This window comes from Stylophora pistillata, chromosome 4 (genome assembly GCF_964205215.1).
Source record: "Stylophora pistillata chromosome 4, jaStyPist1.2, whole genome shotgun sequence".
NCBI lineage: Eukaryota > Metazoa > Cnidaria > Anthozoa > Scleractinia > Pocilloporidae > Stylophora > Stylophora pistillata.
The window spans coordinates 16439493-16460729 of NC_142522.1; the positions used below are offsets into that span (position 1 = coordinate 16439493).

The window sequence follows — 21237 nt, forward strand, 5'->3', positions numbered from 1 at the left end:
AAGTGCGACGTTTGAATCAATTAAATTCGACTGTTTTAAATTAAATGCGACTTTTGCTGTATCTGCAACTGAAACAGTCGAAGATTCGACTTAGGTTCGACTTTTGATTCAAACGTTGCATCTCACGTGCCGAACTTAATGCATGAATTACAGGAAATTATTATAATTCATTTATTACCCACAACTCACCAGGAATTCTATGAATGCTATGCACAAAAAAGCCAAAACAGCACAAAAAAGTGGTGGGAGACAAAGGAATTTGTAGTTCTTGCTTTGGAAAGACAAAATACAGTTGTTTGATGTGCAATAATTACTTTTGTATGAGGTTTTTGGTTTTTGAAAACGGAGAGGGCACTCCTGGATGGAAAGTAGGAAACTCTGTGGCATATTGTAGGTCGTGTTTCAATGAAATGATGGAACGTGAATGAAGTGAAAGTATTATGACAAAAAGCCAAGATAAAGGAGCAAAAACAAACAGCAAAACAAGAGCATCAGTGAAGCAATTAAGCAAACGCTCAATAGATGTCTTCGTCTAGCAAATAAGTAGTGCACCTGGGAATATTGACAGCGAACAGAGTTAAATTCGACTGAGTTATTTAAATTCGACGTTTGAATCAAATGCTGTATTTAACTATTTTAGGTGACTAAAATAGGAGTTAAGTTCAGCACGTGTGAAATTCGACGTTTGAACTGGGCCTAAAGTAGTGTGCCTGGGAATATTGACAGCGAACAGAGTTAAATGCGACAGTTAAATTCAACGTTTGAATCAAATGCTGTATTTTACTATTTTAGTCGACTAAAATAGGAGTTAAGTTTGGCACATGTGAAATTTAATGTTTGAACCAGGCCTTAGATGTTACTAGCCAAATTTCTTTATTACTAGCCAAGCTTTGATGTTGGCTAGGTCCAATAACAGCAGAATTACTAACAAGACTTGAAAGCACAATGCAAATGACACCCTTTCATATATAATGTTGGTACCAGTAATTACACTTTACCTAAACCAGTTCCAAAGGTAAAACAACTATTTTGTGAAATGCAACATGGTTAAGAGTTGTTACCGGAAAGAAATCAGTTAGGCTGCAATTAAGGTTCAGAGATTTGATTTTCCAGATGCCATCTTTAAACTAGTTCCATTAAATAAATATAACAACAACAACAGTATTAGATGCGAGGTGTCACGTGATTAAACTAGTTGGTACTGATATTCCATCATTCATAATTTATGGCAAGAAATTAATGCTGAAATTAGTCCATGAAAGTTGGCTGCTTAGCCCTCTCGCCAAAGTCAAGCCATCTTGGGACAGCTAAAGAAGAGTGATACTCTGATGGCTTTGGTCCATTAACAGAGATTCTCATAAGGGCTTCAACAGTCCCAACATCAAAGGTTGACCTGAAGTCACACATAACTCTGTTCAGACAGGAGTTGCTTCTTTCACAACAAGCAGTAGGTATAACAAGGCAGACTTCGATGACCAGCAGTAAGTTGGGGTAACCGTCTCGCATCTGAAACTTGCTCTTCTAGAAGTTGTTGTTGTTGTTGTTGTTGTACTGAAGCTCTCCTCTCGCCCTCTGCAAATGAACTTTGAGCTCCATCCATTCATCAAGGCAGGACTGCACGTTGAAGTGGTTTTGGTTTAGTAGGGCTTCAAAGTGCTCTGACAGAACCTGAATAGCATCCTCGCCATAAACAAGCATCTGTTGTTGATTGTTTATTGCTATGTGTGTTGGTCTGTTAAAGTTGCTGCTCCACGAAGAATGGGATCATGGCCCAACCCATGGAATCCATCTCTTAGAAAAGTAGTGGCCATGTCCATGACGTCACCTCTACTGGCAGCAAAAGACACTTCATCATATCCAGACCTGGTTAAATCAGTACCTTTGAACTGATTCCCATCACCAACTCCTTGCTGAAATGATGTGAGATGTTCACCTGGTCTGACCTTGAATGCTTGAGTGTAGATGAGAGGGTATTCACTTTGTCTTGAAGCTGGGAAATTGAGATCTTGTTATCTTGAAATTGAAGTGATAGGTTACTTATTGCTGTAACTATGTCCAGAAGCAAATGAAGGAATAACAATAACTTGTAACTGACTAACTTTGTGCAGTATAACTACTCTGCCTTGCATTGTTACACTTGCATCTCTTGCTTGTGAAGTGTGCTGTAAGTGGGTTACTATTATATAGTAATTCTTCAAAAGAAGAATATCCAGAGCTCTCTTCAAGTGGGGAACCCAATGGGTGCTGTCTGCCTTCACTGCTTTGTAAGCCTTCACCTGCATGCTCTCAGCCTACTCTTTCAATTCACACACTGCCTTAGGTGATTATTGGTAATGTTTCCAAATCCCTTGCAACATATCTTTAGCTTCTTCTAACTATGATGCTGCCTTAACAGTATCCAAAAAGGCAAACTCTAGTTTTCATTTCAGGAGGGTGTAGACTCCACCCACATCTTCAATCATTACAGAGGCACCATCAGAGCCTAGGGAAACAGCTTTTTCTTTCCAATTTTCACAGACGTCAATCATAGCACTGTCAACAGCTTCAGTAATACCTGGTGCCTTAGCATTAGAGCAGGATTTGAGCCCTACAAATGTATTGACTGCTTCTCCATCTTTCAAAAAGCAAACATACACATCTTCAACCTCACGAACACCCACATCTGTTGCACTGTCTGTCATGACACTTAAAAAACATGTCACTTTGGATATTGTCATGATAAATTTTTGCAAGCCTTATCAGTTCTGTAAGTTTTCCCAAGCTCAATACCATGCTTCTGTTCAAGTTGACAGAGTGGAGGGTACGTTGTGAATGGCATCTCCAGTTTCGCTATGAAATATGCAACGTCAAACAGCTTTTCTAACTTTGAAACGGCTTCTTTGTTTAAATTTCTCAAGGCTCAAGGAATAGCTGTTTTCTGTGGATTGGCTGCAATACAAATTCTATCTTCAGCTCTCTTATGACCAGCAGATCCGCATGGCTCCTAAGAGATTCTAAGCGAAAATTACAACAGCCACTCAAGACAAAATGCTGATGAGGATTTGGACAGATTCTCTTTTTCTTCACACCACATGCAAAACATTGCTCCATCTCAGTGAACAACGAATGGAAAGTCGGATTTCCACAACTGCTGGAATTTCTGCCTTGGTGGTGGAGGTGTTAGACTTACACCTTCTTCAGCAGGCCTCTTCTTTTTAGAACTATTGTCTTTGCCTTTTTCTTTTTTACCACCGGTAAAAAATCGTCTAATATCCATTGTGGAATTTTGAGAAAAACAAAACAGAGCAAATTTGCATCTGAGACCGCTTGACCCATGGTCTGCATACCTTCTGTCATGCTTGACTGGTTTAATTAAACAGAGAGAAGAGAGATAAGAAGAGAAGAATGGTTTATTCAATACCCTAATAGCAGCATGGACTAAATTGCTAAGGTTTACAATGTATAGAAGGGGAAATATTATAAATATAGTTACAAAATTACTTCAAGGCTGTGCTCTAGCAGCACCCGGTGGCCCCTGGCGCCTTACTTTTGCTCTTGGGCGACTTGGAATTTTTAGTTTTTTCATACAAAGCTGGGCACCCAGGATTTCACAGTTTCAGAGTATTGGGCTCCATTCAATTTTCCTTAGAGCACAGCCTTGTACTTGCATGCTCACAATAAGAATCCTACGACTTCAACTACAAATATAAAATTTTAGAATTAGCGCAATTGAATTGCTCAAAAAGAACTGCTCATTTATTAATAAAAGTGTCTCGACACCTATTGGTCTTATATGGCTTTACACGGTGTTGTCTAGCATTCCTGAGGTCCTTAGTTGGTCTCTCATTGAAAGGAATAAGAGGGTGCAGAACATCAAGGGGTTATCCACAATTTTGTTAAAAGGCTTTTTTCTTAGTTCCATCCTTCTTTGCTCTAATGTAACAAGGCCTGAATGTACCAGGGCATCTGCATAATGCACTTCATAACTGAAAATTATCCTAAGAGCACGTTTCTGTATTCGTTCAAAACTTAAGGTTAGATATCATGGAAGACTAAAATGAAAAACCTGTCAGCTATAAAGTAAAACAGATTGGATGCAAGCAACATAGAACTGAACTAGTTCTTCAGGTGGAACTTTGGCATGCTTTAGTTGTACTGAAAAAATACAGGTATTTGGCATCTTTTTTGTCATTTCTCTTACATGAGAATTCCACTTAAGGTCTTCTTGAATATGAACACCCAATAACTTAACTACTTGTACTGTATGAATTTTACAACCAGCGATTTCCACAAGTTCATAATTTTGTCAGAGAGCATGCAAAGGTTATCCTAAGCTCATTACATTTACTGGGGTGAAGTTGGAACTTGTTGTCAGCAGACCATGTAGATACCTTGTCGAGGATAGACTGTGCATGACTAGACCCTTTTTTCTCCACTATCTCGTAGCACAGTAAAGCAATTTATTATTGCAACGAATTGCACCAGTTTTAGTTTTGTTTGATGGCCTTCTATTTTCCTCAAATCAATTCTCTCAGGCAGACAGATCAGAAAGAAAAAAAATGCAGCAATCTTCCCGTGAAGACTTTCAGGTCTCTTTTTTGCTTTGAAATTTCCTTGGAAAAATAACAAGACCCCAAGACGTCATCATAAAAACTGATCAGCCCAAGAAAAGTTTCAAAACTAAAACATCTTTCTGAACAATCTAGCACTGTCATTGGCAAAATTCAACTGCTAAAAACAGCTGGTTTAAATGTTGAAGGAATCAAATCTTTCTCATCTTATTATTTCTGTATTGGTAAGTTTTGTCAGTGAGCATACAATGATAAGTCACCCTGTGTTGTCATGCTAAATGAAATGTTATCCTTTTACAGTGTTGCACAATTTTGTGCTTGATTTTATCAGGAAGCTCTTATTTTGTTCAAGTTATTTCATAACAAATAGAAAATGCTTTCTTGTCAGTCAAATATTTCTTTCAACATATTAACAACATGTTAAGCAACCCATTTATGTGCCACAGAGCAAAAAGAAATTGGACATAAATTTGCATATGTGCCTGGTAACACGATATGACTATAATTAAATTCAGAGAAAAGTGTTTAAGTTTGTCTTCCTTGAGAAGAGAAAAACAAGTTCGGTCAATTTTAATTTGTTTACTAGCCAGAATGGCTAGTGGAAATGGAAAACCACCAGCCAAAACTGAATCTCTACTAGTCTGTGGCTAGAGCCCAGTAATGTATGCTGATATTTCAGTAACAGAATTATAGATGAAAAAAGAAAGTGAGACTTTTTATTTAAAATTAAGCACAAGCAAGGGTCAGCTAGAAACAAGAATGTGGAATACACAGTGTACGCAGTGTATACTCACCACGTAAAAGTCCAATTTAAAGTCATAAACCCTTCAAGTCACCAGAATTTGGTAGAATTGGCTATTTTCAGCCATAAGAATAACAATACACGACATTTCAGTTAAAATACTCAATACCCAAAAGGGTTGTTGGGCTTTATATTGTGATATTGTGAACAAAGAACACCAAAATTTAACAAGTGTCTTGGAGTCCTTAGAGCTAAAAAATACAATGCAGGTTGTTAAATATTCAGACCTCGGTTGCTGACTAAAAATACATTACTGATTATATTGTATCTCCTGCATTAATAAAATGTTCACTTGGTTTCTATTTGCAAATACACAAGCTGAACATTAGACCTATACACTAAAGAGTCATGTTCAACAGGTTTTGGGAGTTATTTGAATGTTATTGGATTTGTAACTCCTGCAAGAAGAGAATGATTCTCAACTTCTAGCATAGTGATTTAAAACATCTTGTCAATTAAACATAGTTTGGCTTCTTTTAACCACTTGCAAATCAAATCAAATCAAATCAAATCAATCAATTTGTTATGTGCAGACATAAAAGAAGCGTCGGAGGTTATCCCCATCAAAGACGCTCCCTACATAAAATATAAAATATATGTACAACAATGTAAAATTTAAGAGTCATTAAGAAAGTTTTTTACGTTTATATATATATAATTATATATAATTATAACGAACTGGTTCAAGACTTCAGAGGTAGTTCATCGTTTTATTATGACAGCTCTGTTTCGTATGGTCGAAAATGACCACACTCATCAGGTAATTTCAACGATTGACTGTTAACTTACAATGACTGGCTATAAAAGCTGGAATACGGTTGCTAGGAGTTTTAAAAACGACGCTACTTTTCCATATAAGTCATGGGACTGGTATGTATAATTTCGGAGATTGTTACTTTATTATGAAGTTTTTAAGGAGGTATCTGTTTCTATGGGGGCATCAACTTGCTAGCTCATTTCGCTTTGTTAGACTGCAAAGTTCCTTTTTACATTATTATGATCATGAATTTTTGAAAAAGACAAATTACATTTCTTAGTAATGTTGTTGTACAGTTTGCATTGTTTGATGATTTTCCACGTTAGCTTGAAAGGTTTGTTGTTGTCCTTCAGTGTCCACATGTGTTTAGATAATTCAGTCTCGTGTCTCCTGTTTTGGTGTCGGAAGGAAGCTGTGTGGTTTCTGTACCGTTCTTTAAAGTTTTTCGTGAGTCCCACGTATGAATCTGTTGACGTTTTAGTTGTGACTGTTGCTTAGTATACTACATTTGATGTGAGGCATTTTCCATCTAGTGGGCATTGGTCTTTTTTCCGGCAGTTACATTCTTTGTCTAGTGTTTGTGGTGAATTTTGTGACTGGTTGTAATCTGATTGTAGCTTTTTGTTGTGTGACGCCATGATAGTTTTGATGTTAGGCATGCAGGAGTAGCTTATCCTTAGTGTGTGGCCATTGAAGATCTTATGTAATGGATAGTTTTTTGGGAAGCATCTGTCAACATTATTTAAGAACTTTCTTCCCAGATTGGTCTTCACGTTGGAGTTCCATGGTGGATTATACCATATCACTTTTCTTTTGCGAACTTTGCAGTCTAAACAAGCGAAATGAGCTAGCAAGTTCATGCCCCCATAGAAACAGATACCTCCTTAAAAACTTCATAATAAAGTAACAATCTCCGAAATTATACATACCAGTCCCATGACTTATATGGAAAAGTAGCATGGTTTTTATATCTCCTAGCAACCGTATTCCAGCTTTTATAGCCAGTCATTGTAAGTTAACGGTCAATAGTTGAAATTACCTGATGAGTGTGGTCATTTTCGACCATACGAAACAGAGCTGTCATAATAAAACGGTGAACTACCTCTGAAGTCTTGAACCAGTTCGTTATAATTTCAATGCTCCTCTAAGAGTTGAGCGCTCTTTGAAATACATTCAAATCAAGTTCAAGAATATATATATATATAGTTTTACATATTTTACAAAATTTTACAATACTTTCTAAGTTTACTACGAAAAATGTTAAAATCCTGTTCATGCACCATCTCTTTAGGAAGAGCATTCCACTGTTTCACAACTCTAACAAAGAATGTGTGCTAAAAAACAATTTACTCTAGCTAATGGCTGTCTTAATTTAAATGAATGGTTTGATCTTATTTTACCATAACTATTAAATTCAAAATAATCATTACAGTTGAGGCCATTAAGACCATGAATAGTCTTGTAACACTCTAGCAAGGATAGATAAGACCTCCTTGACTTAAGACTGGAACACCCAAGCATTGCCAGTCTTCGTACAGCAAGTGCCTAGATGACATCAGGAGAGCGTATTTTGAGGCCCTACGTTGTACTCGTTCAAGAGCATCAATGTTCTTTTGTAAATTATGGTGACCAAAGGGGGACAGCATATTCCAGAATGGGTATAACCAAGGCCTTGTACAGACAAGGAAAGACTTCCTTGTTCCCTGCACCGACATTCTTCTTAAGGAGACCCACAATCTTATTGGCTTTATTTACAACTTTCTGCGTATGGGTGTTCCAGGATAGATTTAAAGACAATGAGACCCCCAAATCGACCATTTCGGTGACACACTGAAGCGTACAACCACGATAGCTCGTAAGGATAGCTGGTGTGATCTCTTGCATGGGTAACATGTAGGACCTCACATTTGTCATGTGAGGGTGAAAACTTTGTTGCCAATTTTCGCTCCATTTCTGTAGCGTGTTGAGGTCACATTGGAGTTGTTTCTCATCGTTTTCATTGTAAATGATCCTGTAGACCTAGTTGTCATCTGCAAACAGACGCATGCTTGACTTTATGCTAGTTGTAATGTTGTTGATATAAGCAAGGAAAAGGACTGACCCAAGTACACTACCTTGGGGAACACCAGAGGTGACTATCCTCCAAGGAGAAAAGTGCCCATGGAATGAGACTCTTTGTTTTCTATTTGATTTTACTTGCAATTGAGGTTAGGGAAACAGGTCTGTAGTTTTCTACTTTGTTTTTGGCTCCTTTCCTGTAAAGCAGAATAACATTTGCTGTTTTCCAGTCATCAGGAATTACACCACTATTAAATGAAGTATTAAACAGAGTACACAAGGGCGAGGCTAGTGAGTTACTACAATGGTTCAAAATCCTTGGATGAATGTCATCTGGGCCACAACTTTTATTGACATTTAATTCCTGCAAGAGCTTTTCAACTTCAATGGGAGTAGTTGATAGCTGTGTGAGATGTTCAGTTCTTACAACTTGCAGGAAATTTGGAAGATGAGTCAAGTTTTCTGATGTAGAGACAGAAGCAAAATAGTGATTGAAACTGTCCACAATATCTTTATGATCAGTCAGAGTCTCTGTATCTTCTCTTTCAGTGTCACGAGATTATTTGTTCCGTTCCAGCACGAGCGAACATAGTTCCAAAACAATTTGCTATTGTGTTCATTTGCAGTTTTGACACTTATTTGTTTATGGTATATATTCCCAGCGCACTGCTTGCATGCCTTCTTTGTTCTACTATTCAAACTTTGGTAACACTTCCAAAGATTGCCAGAGTTTGATGCCTTGGCTCTTTTGTAAACAATTCTTTTCTGCCTAATCAACTTCAATACATCTGGTGTCAGCCATGGTGCATTTTTCATTTTCCTTGGTGATTTGGGTGGTATACAGGTCTCAACTGCTGTGAAGAGTAAATCTTTAAACATTAGCCAGTTTTCCTGAATATCATCAGTCAGGAAAGCACAGGTCCACAGAACAAAATTAAGCAGTTCATGTAGCATATCCGAATTTGTCTTAGCAGGTCCACATCAGCTATTGCAGCTGCCAATTAATCAACCTGCTTAAACAAATAAATGAATGAAATGAAATGAAGTGAATTTGTAAACCTTCTTATGCAATGGATTCTTAGAAGGTGACATCTTAACTTCAAAAGTGATGGAGTTATGATTGGAGAATTGTTCGCCAACTTGTAGATTTCTAATCAACCCCTCATTTGATGTTGTCACAAGATCTAAGATATTTTTTCTGCAACTAGCCTCCAGGGTTAAAGTGAAGAACAACTCCGCTAAAAGTCTGTCGGCCAACTGTCAGCCAGCAGTATACCAACAGTTGAACAACAGTTGACCAACAGTTGACCAACAGTTGACCAAGAGCAAATTGACACTTAAAAATTTGACAAGTGTAAAGACATTGCAGTTACTCGACCCTTACCGTTCTAGTAGAATCAGTCGCATGAAGTTGTGACACAAAATGATCCAGAAGAATATCCATTAGCCTGCAATTTAGGTCAGTATCACAGAGAACAGAATTATTAGACCAGTTGATGTCTGGAAGGTTAAAATAGCCAACCAATACAATCTCAGCAGAGTTATTGAACTTGTCCAGAGAAGCACTTAAGTCAACCAGAGGCTTAACTGAATTATTTGGCAGCTGGTAAAAGACTCCAAATGTTTACAAATGATTTGTTTTTCCCATAGAAAATATCGACCCACAGGATTTCTGAATTGGCATCACAGTCACAATGTGTAGATAAAATTTCATCTCTGACAGCCAAAAGCACACCCCCTCCTTTTCTATTTCGATCCTTGCGATAGACAACGTAGTCCAGTAGAAATAATTCCGCGCCAAGTATGGTATCCTCAAGGTGAGACTGACTGTGACAATGTCGTAACCCTTCAGAGCGAGCTGAGATTCCAAAAACGCCATCTTAGTTACCAGCAAACACGCATTAAAGTACAGAATAGATAAGGCGGTCCTCCCTGGTATCGATACAGGACCCAGGTTGGAAGAGATGTCGCCACGTTGCAAGTTGTGTCATAACTACATCGTTCTCAAATGCGAAGCAAGCTAAGGAAAGATAGACGAGAAAGAAGAGAGCACACGATAGCATGGTTGCTAGCCCCATGGCCTTCCAACATCTAAACCCTTAGATGTGTATTGAGAATAATCCTACATTGTCCCTTGTTTTCTTATACTGAGAGACCAGAAATATTTCTGATGAAATTAATTAATATCATCTATTCATTTCATTGTGTTACGTAGGTGATAATAATCATCAAAACAAATTTGCATCCATGTCAGCAACCAACACATAGCATAGCCTTTTGTCTTTCCTTTGCTTGCTTGTTTTGGGCTGCACTGATGCTGATTTTGAGAGTGGTCAAAGATGTAATGAACTCTCACTATACATGTAATGTATAGTGACTGGGTCTTTAATACCCAGCCATGCACCCATTAGATTGGGAACTGAGCCCACATGTCTCAACTGAGCTTAAGTGGGATTGTACGTGAAAAGGTTATTTATTTTAAAAATGTTTAAACCAAGTGCTAAACATTTTTTATCTAGCTATATATCTTTGAGCAATGAAATGACTAATTTTATGTACCAAATTTGATGTTCAGTCTCCATCAAGTACACCTGTAACTTCATCTGCGAGCAACCCACCTTCCCAATCAGTTCCTTCATTTCAGTCTGGTATGGAGGGGCTAGGAGGACTTGACATGTTTGGAAACTCAGGTACTTCTCATGCCCTGTGTAATATGTCCAGCTGTATGACTTTCAGATTGTTTCTTGTTACCTTTCTGTTAGGCTTCATGTTGATTTTTTAGATAGCCTGTGATGATGCTTCATATGTTTTAAGGAGATCACTTATCATGTCTACCAAAATTAATTTTTGGTTTTACATCTAGGTAACCAGCTGTTAACCAAGGCTTCCTAAACGAGTGTTTTCTTTAATTTTGAGTGGAAAACATATGTTGTAGACTTGGGAAAGTGTCCAACAAAAAGTATTGAAACAGATTTCTGGGTCTTTCTAGGGGTCAAGGGTTGATAACTTAAGCCATGGTCTGGACCAGATTGCACAAATATTTGCTACCAATAGGGAATATCAAACTAGCTGTAAGATTGTCAAGAGACAAGGATGGTTAACTTAGCATGTATTCAACAGTTGTGTAACTATGTGTTAAATTTTAGGCAGTTATCAGATAAAGACAAACTAGGTACATTTTCATGCACTGCTTCACACAAAAACAATTTGAAGAACTGCTGTTTAGACTAAATGTATTGCAAACTCAAGTTTATGATTGATATTTGGTGACCGTTCTTCTAATATTGAATATGGTATATTATTTTTCAGGTAACATCCACCAAATGTCACAACAGGTAAGGCTGAGACAGAAAGAATACAAGACAGTAAATCTTGTATTAGTATTTAAGGTGATAAACACAAACATAAGCTCAGGAACTAGTATCAACAATGTTCTTCAGCAAGCTAGCAACCTTACTTGCAACTTTTTCCAAGTTTTGTTGAAATATCTCACTCTCCTCTCAATTTCAAGTTTTTAGGATTTTTTCATATAGGAGTAAACAATATTGATAATAATAGTTTTTCAGAGGATACTTTTCCTTTGTTATAGTTAAATTTTCATTTTATGAGTTTTTGTTTTGATAGCGTCGCTAATTACTGTTTGTTTGTTTATGTCTGTGAACCAAGGTGATTGTTTTCTTTTAATCATACTATCAGTATAACCACAATGATACCTGTTTCAAACATCTTTTTTAATGGCAGCTCATGTCCAACCCAGAGATGCTGAGACAAATGATGGACAACCCCATGGTACAGGTAATGCAGCTAATATTTTTTTTTCTGGTTCCATGCAGCTAGGTGGCACAGAAAACATTCAATAACATTAGTATTCTCAGCTTGTACACCAGAGAATAACAAATTTTTCAGTGACTTACTTTCTCTCTGTGCGGTCTTTCAAAATTCATCCTCTTTATTACAGTAATTTCCGGCCGTTTACCCGCATGGCCAATTACCCACACCGGCCAATTATTGCATATGGTGAAAAAAAGTCAACATATTACCCACACTGGTGTGAGTGATTGTTCAACGCCATGTTGAATTGTTGATTTCTCAAAAAAAAATCGATATCTCTGTTTTACTGGGCTTAACAAGTCCCTTAAAATGGGAAAATTCTCTTCAGCTCAAGCTAGTGTTAACTGGAAATTTGTTATTGATGCGCCAGATACCCTTGGATTATTTTTGTCACCATCAAGGTTTTGTGTACATGTGTACCGATAAAAATCTATTCATTGCGCAACTAAAAAAAACACATATATATATATTTTAATGGGTACTTTGGGTTGGGATTGGTTTTCCACTTTTTCTTTCATACTCGGGGTTGGGTTTGGGTGTTAATATTTTATAGGGGACCTAGAGTCCTATTACATTATCACCTGTCCTCGGGCGAATCATGAAATGAATAAATAGATAATTGTGTGTGAAATAAACTTGAGTTGGCATCATGTTTTTGTGCCACTTTGTGGCACTTCTAATACAATAAAATTCATTTGAGAGGTGGAACTGCAGATAGGTGAAAATTTTTTTCAATTCAACTACCAGTAGATTTCAAAATTGTCACATAACCCGCATCTCCCTATTACCCGCTGTGGTGCGTGTTTAGACAAAATAAACAGATTACCCGTGGGTAAACGGCCGGAAATTATGGTACATATTAATCAAAGCCTGCAAAATAGCCTTCCACATGTATAGTTGATGGCATCTAGAGTGCATGTTTGACTATGTTGGCCTGGATGCCTGTGGACCCACTGGTTTATTATTATTATTATTAACACTTTTTTTTTTTTTGTAGAATCTCCTTTCTTCCTTGTGCAAGATTCTTGCACACATTTATTGTAGTCGTGTGCAGAGCACACATTTGACTACACTGTTGTCTGCCATCTGTTAGACAGCTAATGACTAATAATTTTATTGAACCCACCGCCTACTTTCACACTCCTCAATTACATTACTGCAATTGTTAAAATCTCATGATATTCTTTAACAGTATTATTGTAGGGATAATACAATGTACACCCCTTACAATATTAACTATATCCCTTGGAACATTACCTTGCACAAGAATTTGCTGGCACTTTGTTCTGCTTGGATTTGGTTTTTGGTCCAAAAATCTTGAATAAGATAATTTTTATATTCAGTTCATATTACTGTAAGTTTAGTTATGATATCATTGCTGGCTTTTGATTCTCAAGAAGTCATTATTTGCATTCAACTAAACGCAACGTACATCTTTTAAGCTGGTACAAGCGTGAATACTGATTCTTTGTCATTATTTTGTTTAGTGCTTTGTTTACTCAGGTTGACTGTTCATGAGTATTAATTTGTTGTAAGCAAAGAAGTTTCTGTAAGACTTAAAGTTTTCAAAATTCTGATCCCCCCAAAAGTCTTACCAATTGAACACTTCTGTAATGTCACATGTTTCTGATAGTAACCCCACTTCTTTAATGTTGGTGTTGATAATTTTCTCCCTGTCTTGTTACAGAACATGATGTCAAATCCTGATCTTATTAGGCAGATGATTCTAAGTAACCCACAAATGCAACAAATTATTGAGGTAATAAAGAATTAATTTAAAGTGAAAATAATACTCAACTTATAATAGTCACAAACTCTTGCTCCAAGATCAAGTTTCATGGGATTAACATGAGGTATCCTGCATCTAAGCATCCATAAGATTTCTGCATAAAGCAAAAATATATGCAAGGAAGAAACTACCAATGAAATATTGGTAGGTAATACTATTAAAGGAAAGTGTTCGGATTGGATGTCAGTGAAGTCCAGGGTGCCCCAAGGAACAATTCTTGGCCCTATTTTGTTTATCATCTACGTAAATGACATCTCAACAGATTTGACATCTACTGTTAAGATTTATGTGGATGTTACTAAAATCTACTGTACAGTCAGTTCGCCAGATGTTGATATCCCTGCCCTGCAGAGTGACCTAGATCGATTGAGCATATGGGCGAATAAATGGCAGATGCACTTCAATCCAGATAAATGCGAGGTCATGCATATTACACATAGACAGGATAAAACTAAATTTACCAATTTACCAAAATTTAACAAATTTACCAAAATTACCAAACTTAACCAATTTACTTGCTGGGGGGGCATTTTAGGTCAGTAGAGAACACTAAGGACCTCGGAGTAACCATCTCTTCTGACCTGTCCTGGGGCATGCTTGTATCTGCAGTGGTAAATAAGGCAAATATGGTACTAGGTATCATAAAGCAGTCCATCGGAACTAATAGCCAGTATGTGTTTTCGCAGCTCTATAAGTCACTGGTCAGGCCCATACTGGAGTATGCAGCTCCTGTTTGGAGTCCGTATTTGATTAAGGATATTACAGCTCTAGAAAAGGTTCAACGAAGAGCTTCACGACTAGCTTTAAGGCAGAAACGAGGCAAAATGAGTTACGAACACCTTTGTAGCTTACTAAAATGGCAAACACTCGTAAAGTGGAAAGAATTTCTATCTCTGGTTCAATGTTATAAGGTAGTTTTTGGTATTGATCACCTCTCTTTCCCAGATTTCTTTGTGTTTGCCAATAAGCATACGAGAGCTAACCATGACTATAAACTTTACCTGAAAAGAGCAGTTTGTAATTGTTATAAATATTCTTTCTTCATTCACATTGCGGGGAAATGGAATAGCTTGCCAGGATACAAAAGTCATTGTACACGCCACATCATTGTCTGTTTTTAAGAGTAGACTTAAAATTTATTTGAATATTTATGGAATATTTATTGAATCTGTAGCTGTTAAATTTTATCTTTTGTATGTTTTTAGTCAGGGAAATTGTTTTTATACAGGGCTAACCTCACGATTTTCCCTTTTCAGGATGTATTTTTTATATTTGCATTTCAGCTTCCTGAATAAATGTTGTGTTATGTTATGATAATTTTTTTCTTTTTATGTAATATTCTGTCAAACATTTTTATAAGGACAAGAACATGAAAAAGACAGTGCTGTTTGAAACATGAAATTCAATTACATGTAAATTGTGCAACCTACTCTTTGTCTCAAAATGGAACATTATTAAACCTGCTGGGATTGGTCCTTTAAGTGGTGGGTTAGGCTAAAGCATCAGGATCTAAATACTTGTAATGTTTTGGATTGAACCAACTTTTTACAGGTCGCTGGAAGAGAATAGCAAAATCAATGTGACATTGACAATGAAAGCTCCTCTCTGTTATGTGGATGTGATCATCCATTAGTGTGTGAAGGAAGACCGCTTTTCTAGCTTGGAGGTCTTTTGGACTTCCAACAATTACCCACATCACTATAGAGACCAATATTTTGTCAGTCATTGAGTGTTTTTACATGACGTCATGACAGCCATTTTGGTGTACTAAACAAAGAGAAGTTGGCCACATTGGTGTTCCAAATTAGTCTTGTGGGAGTTGAACTCTTTTTCAATAAAAACTTTTTCTTTTCTTTTAATGGAAAACAAGATGGATGGTCACATGGGGGAAAAGGCTCCATTATAGTAGAAAGGATAAAAAAACCCAAAATCCTGATTTCAGAAATCAAATTTATTCAACTCTTGCTTCTTCTCAACAGAGGAATCCTGAAATCTCTCACATTTTAAACAACCCAGATTTGATGAGACAGGTAATTGAAACAAAATTTGACTAAAGCTCTAATCTTAGAGAAAGTTGTAATTAATATGAATTGAGTTATAGAGAACTTCATTCAAATCACAGCACGCACAAGCATTAGAAGTTTATTGCAGGTGTTTTGTGGTTGATTATGGTATACTTTACTCAAAGGAAAGGAATTTTCCTAGTTGTTATCAAGAGTAAAAACAGGTTGTTTAAATTATACACCACAGGAGCTCAAGTGTGATTACAGTGCAAGAAAGGAGCCATGCATTTCATCATAATTTTAATCAGTTTTGCTTGCTTTGGTCCAAAGCATGCAATGAAACAATTTAATTTTCTTAGAGTCATTGCTTATGTCCTATTCTGTTACTGCTTGGTTTTTTTAGAGGGCTCTCACCCATAAAAAACTGCAACATTGCACAGTTGCCTTGCAAAGAGCAAAGTTTTTTGCCCTCCCAAACCATTAACAAGGCCTTTTCTTGTAAAACACTCTCAACCATTGTTCAGAATAGGTACTTATGGGGGGTGATGTAAACTTTATCATAAGTGTGATGAATGAGGAAATCAAGGCTGAGTTAGTGTAGGAGTGATTGAGTGAAAAAAATCAAATTGTATTTCAGCCTTTTTATTAGAATGCACCATGTAAAATAAAAAAAATGAACTTTACATGCATTGTAATCTTTTGTACATGGAGTTCATCCCAAATTATGAGGATTAACAAAGTTTATGTTACTTTCCTTGCAGACAATGGAGATGGTGCGGAACCCCTCTGTAATGCAGGAGATGATGAGGACACATGACAGGGCACTAAGTAACTTGGAGGTAGTGTAGGATAGATTTTGGCAGTAATCGCACAAATTAAAACCAGTAGTAATGAATAATGATGATAACCAAGTTGATAATAATAATATTAATAATAATAATAATAATAATAATAATATGATGTATGATAATATGTTGTATGATAATCGGGTGGTAGCGTGAAATCAGTTTGCATTGGCTGTTCTTGGATATCTTATGTGGACACAACAGTGGCCGGTGATGGAACTTAAGCAGATCAATAGGGAAGCGCGCAAGATTGTTGTCGAGAGTGGGGGTAGACACCCATGTAGTTCGAATGCATTGTTGTATATGCCAAGAAGTAGAGGAGGGCAGGGATTGCGCTCTGTTGAAATGGAGTACAAAGCCACAAAAATCAAGGGTGCAGTCAGACTCCATGGTAATGAAGATCGTGCACTGGGAATGGTACGGGAGTTTGAAGAGCAAGTGGCGAGGATGGGGCGTAGGTCAATTTTTAAAGAAGCGGCTAAGTGCGCGGAGGAGTTGGGGCTGAAGTTGGATTTGGAACACGTGCAAGGGATCAAGAAAGAGGTGTGGAGGTGCCAAATTGAGAAGTTAGAGGATGAGATCAGAAACCAACGGTGGCAAGGGCGTCTAGTGACTACTAGGCCGGAGGATGAGAGTTTGAGTGCCGATGGGTGTTTCTGGTGGCTCACAGAGTGGAAGAACTGCCCATCACACACAATTGCTGGACTCGCCGAGCTATATGAGCAGCTATTGCCAACGCAAGTATACACAAGTCAGAAGACCCACACAAGTGGAGAAGGCGAGGTGAGGTGCAAATTATGCGGCAAGGCTCCAGAGAGTGTGGCACATATCTTGTCAGGATGCAGTGCGCTGGCCCAGAGCAAGTATCTCTCTAGACACGACACAGCACTGAAGGTACTGTTTTACCGACTGTTGTATAATGAGGGATTTATAGACGAGATACCACCCTGGTACTCACTCGACAAGCCGAAGCCCGTGTATGAGTCAGAGAATGTTAAAGCTTATTGGGATGTCCCTATATATGCTGATCAACAAGAGGTCAGATGCAATAGGGTGGATGCATGCATTGTAAATCATATGTGCAAGGGAGTTGTGACGCTGGAAATGAGCTGCCCGTGGGTTAACAATTGGACAAGAAAGGATGAAGAGAAGACACTGAAGTACGGACCCCTTCGGTGGGAACTAAGGCAACAGTTCCCAGGCTACGAGGTGAAGCAATATAACATCATTATGGATGCCCTCGGGGGGTGGTCACAGGAGCTGGATGTCATGATGCGCAAGCTGGTGGGAGGCAGAAGTACAGATGTACTGCGAAAGATGCAGAGGACAGTGCTCTCGGGCATGCTGAATATTGCCTGGACTTTCAAGGTGGCAGTTTGACTTCCTGTTAGAGGGAGGACCGTAGACACAACGGAAAAGCTTTTTAGGATTAGTTAATGTACATTTATTTTTTTACTCCATGGCTCACAGGTTACGGTTTTCACCCTGTGCTGCCTGATTAGAATGTAGCATTCAGTTGATTTCTCTGCGACATAATAATAATAATATTAATAGAAATGTTAGTAATATTAACAATAGTGGTAATAGCCCTGATATCTCTCACTCTTATCTTGACAAAAGCAACAGCTGGGTGTCAGTTTGCTGACAAGACGAAGATTCACCATCCTCTCCCTAAGGATGATATTAAGTTGTATGCCTTATTAAAAAGGATGAAACCAATCTCAAATCCCTTTAACAAACTAAATTAAAAGAAGGAGTTTGTCCCTTTGATCAATGTAGAAAGTAATTATCCTAAGCACCCAAAAAAGCATGAACTTTTAATTCATTTCCTGAACACCAGAGACACTTAAAAGATATATTAATAAACATACAGGTCTCATGGAACATGCCTTAAGTCATATTATTAGTTATTTTCTTTCATAGTGCATCATGAATTCCTCTAGGCTAGTTTTCTCTTTCTTCTTTTTCTTAGATCTTTATGTAATGTGGATTGTATTGTATTGTATCTGCACACACAGCTTTATATAGTTGATGAAACAGGCATCCAGTCGTGAACATTTTATAATGCTTCTAGAGGGTAACTGATAAAATTTAATGTGATGCATATATAACAGAAAATCACTGACAGCTAAAACCACTTGACATATAATTTCATTCATCTTGAATTTAAATTGTTTTATCAAGTTTTGGTCAAAAGTGGAAACATTGTTTTTGGATAAGAAAAGCATTTAAACTGATTTTTATTTTTATGGTGAATGGCCTCATACTATTTAGTAAGTTGTTGTTTATGTGCCAGTGTGATTCACAATGAGAATTACATAGTGCCTGAAGGTAGTGACACTTGCAATGCATTTTATACAAGTGCTATTCTCTTTTTATTCAGTTTGTGTGATTTTGAGGTTTTTCTTTGGTAATTCTAAACTGATATGTTCCTCATTTGTTTACCGACAGAGTCTACCAGGAGGTTTTAATGCTCTGCAACGGATGTATACAGACATACAAGAGCCTATGCTGAATGCTACACAAGAACAGGTGCAGTATGGACCTTATCTGGTGATATTCTCACCACCGCATATTGATTGATTAGTTGTTTACCAATTAAAAAGTAAGGTGTTAGAACACAAGGATGAAGCCTATAACATTCTGATATGACTGAAATAAATTCTGATATTTCTGAAATAAAGGACACCAGCTTATTTACCCAACATATAAAAGCATTTTTCATGAACTCTGCTTTTGTCAGACAAAATATGTACTTTGAAATAAAAGCTAGCGCTAAGAAGTCACGACGTTTCGACCTCTCTGGGGTCATTTTCAAGTGAGTAAGTTTTCCAAATCAGCGTAAATATGTTGAAGCAAGTTAAAGACGATAAAATGTGGCGAACGCTAAAATATGTGAAAAAGTGTAACAATATACAATGGAAGAGAATAAAAGAATAAAGTAATCGTAGCACGAATTGTTGTAAACAAATAGTTTGGCGCGAATTGAATCGCACTGTTTGTTTAGCGTTGTTTTCAGTTCTTTGATAAAAAAAACATTTCGAAAACAATACAGTCAAATTTGTTCTGACACTTTCTTAAGATTCGAAAACTCTGTGTGATGTCTTCTGGCTCCATGTCGTGCTGCTCTCTGAAGTGGTGTCCGATTGCCGATCCTTTGTGTTCTTCAGTCCTCATTGGACTGCAACCGAGAATGACTGCATGCGTGATCATCTGTTTCAATCACTCCTTCTCGCCGAGTCTCGCTTCCCAAACTGTGCTTTGATTGTTGCTGGGGACTTTAATCGGTTAGATGTAAAATCGATTCAAAGGCACTTTCGGCTGAAGCAGATTGTTAAAAAGCCAACCCGGAAAAATGCGATCTTGGACTTAGTGTTGACTAACATGCATGGTTTCTATGCTGATCCTCAACACTTTCCACCCCTTGGACTCTCCGATCACCACACTTTCTCCGTAGAGCCTAAAGAAAGAATAGAGTCTCGTCAATCTCCAAAATTTGTACTGAAGCGTGACAAGCGGGGAAGTCGGCGAGCCGAGCTTTGACGGTGCCAATCCATAGTACCAAAGTACCGAGGACGGTACTTTGGTACTATGGATTGGCAAACACTGTTTTCGTCTGCTAGCTGTTGTCAGGATATGCTTGACATACTTCATAATGTCATTCACACCGGTCTTAACATCCTTATGCCTGTTAGAAGAGTTCGTGTTAACTCGTCTGACGTCCCATGGATGACGCCCCACCTTAAGTCGCTGATTCTAAAGCGACAGAGGGCTTTCCGTGAACACGGTGTGGAGTCATCTAGCTACAAGCTCTATAGGAACGCTGTAAATCGTGAAAGAAAATCATGTAAAGCCTCCTTCTATAAGGTCAAAGTCGAGCACATGAAGGAAGAAAACCCTAAGCTGTGGTGGAAAGAGGTTAAACTTCTAAGTGGATCCCAATCCAACTCGGGCAATGTCATCAATCACATCTACATCAAAGAACTTGAGGATTGTAACAATCATGAACTTGCAAACATCATTAATCAGGCTTTCCTTGAACCACTCGAAGAATATCGCTTGGAACAGCCGCTGTCCAAGTTCCCAGTCTCTGCTGACTCGCCAAAGCTGCATGAGGTATCCGAGTTGAGGATATGAAGCTGCTGGCTACACTGAATCCATCAAAGGCGTGTGGCCCGGATGAAATACCTAACTGGCTTCTTAAAGAGTATGCTGAGCTCTTGGCTTACCCAGTCTCTAAAATCATCAACTCTTCGTTTAAAGAACAGCGTCTCCCGAAGATCTGGAAGTTCGCTGATGTCTCACCATTGCCAAAGGTGAAGCCGGTGGAGGATCTAAAGAAACACCTTAGGCCGATTTCTCTCACCCTTTGTCTATTGAAAGTTGCTGAAGAGTGTGTCGTAGCTGACTACGTGAAATCTTCCCTACTTAAAGTTCTCGACCCAAGCCAGTATGGCGCTGTGCCGAAGTCGTCCACAACTCAAGCACATATACACATGCTTCACCATTGGACCAAGGGATGTGATGGTAACGGAGCAACTGTTAGGGTCACACTCTATGATTATATAAAAGCATTTGACCTCATAGACCATAGGATTCTCG

General features: G+C 37.9%; 2 protein-coding genes and 2 pseudogenes across 5 annotated transcripts in view; 3 read left to right on the forward strand and 1 right to left on the reverse strand.

The window, feature by feature from the left end:
- LOC111321384 (ubiquilin-1) overlaps window positions 1–21237 on the forward strand; it is a 70471-nt gene that overhangs the window by 16777 nt on the left and 32457 nt on the right. For all 4 annotated transcript variants that reach the window (XM_088758938.1, XM_088758939.1, XM_022924241.2 and 1 more), the window contains 7 exons: window positions 10743–10857; window positions 11477–11502; window positions 11909–11962; window positions 13686–13757; window positions 15767–15817; window positions 16552–16629; window positions 19087–19167. In XM_088758938.1, coding sequence (XP_088615064.1) covers window positions 10743–10857; window positions 11477–11502; window positions 11909–11962; window positions 13686–13757; window positions 15767–15817; window positions 16552–16629; window positions 19087–19167 — 477 coding nt within the window. The remainder of the gene's footprint in view (window positions 1–10742; window positions 10858–11476; window positions 11503–11908; window positions 11963–13685; window positions 13758–15766; window positions 15818–16551; window positions 16630–19086; window positions 19168–21237) is intronic.
- On the reverse strand, window positions 604–3082 carry LOC148732638 (zinc finger protein 862-like; annotated as a pseudogene).
- Window positions 16639–19079, forward strand: LOC148732639 (uncharacterized). Its single transcript, XM_088758941.1, has one exon. It carries the CDS (start codon window positions 16825–16827, stop codon window positions 18013–18015), a length of 1191 nt encoding a protein of 396 aa, XP_088615067.1. The 5' UTR covers window positions 16639–16824; the 3' UTR covers window positions 18016–19079.
- LOC148732640 (uncharacterized) overlaps window positions 19284–21237 on the forward strand; it is a 4179-nt pseudogene continuing 2225 nt past the window's right edge.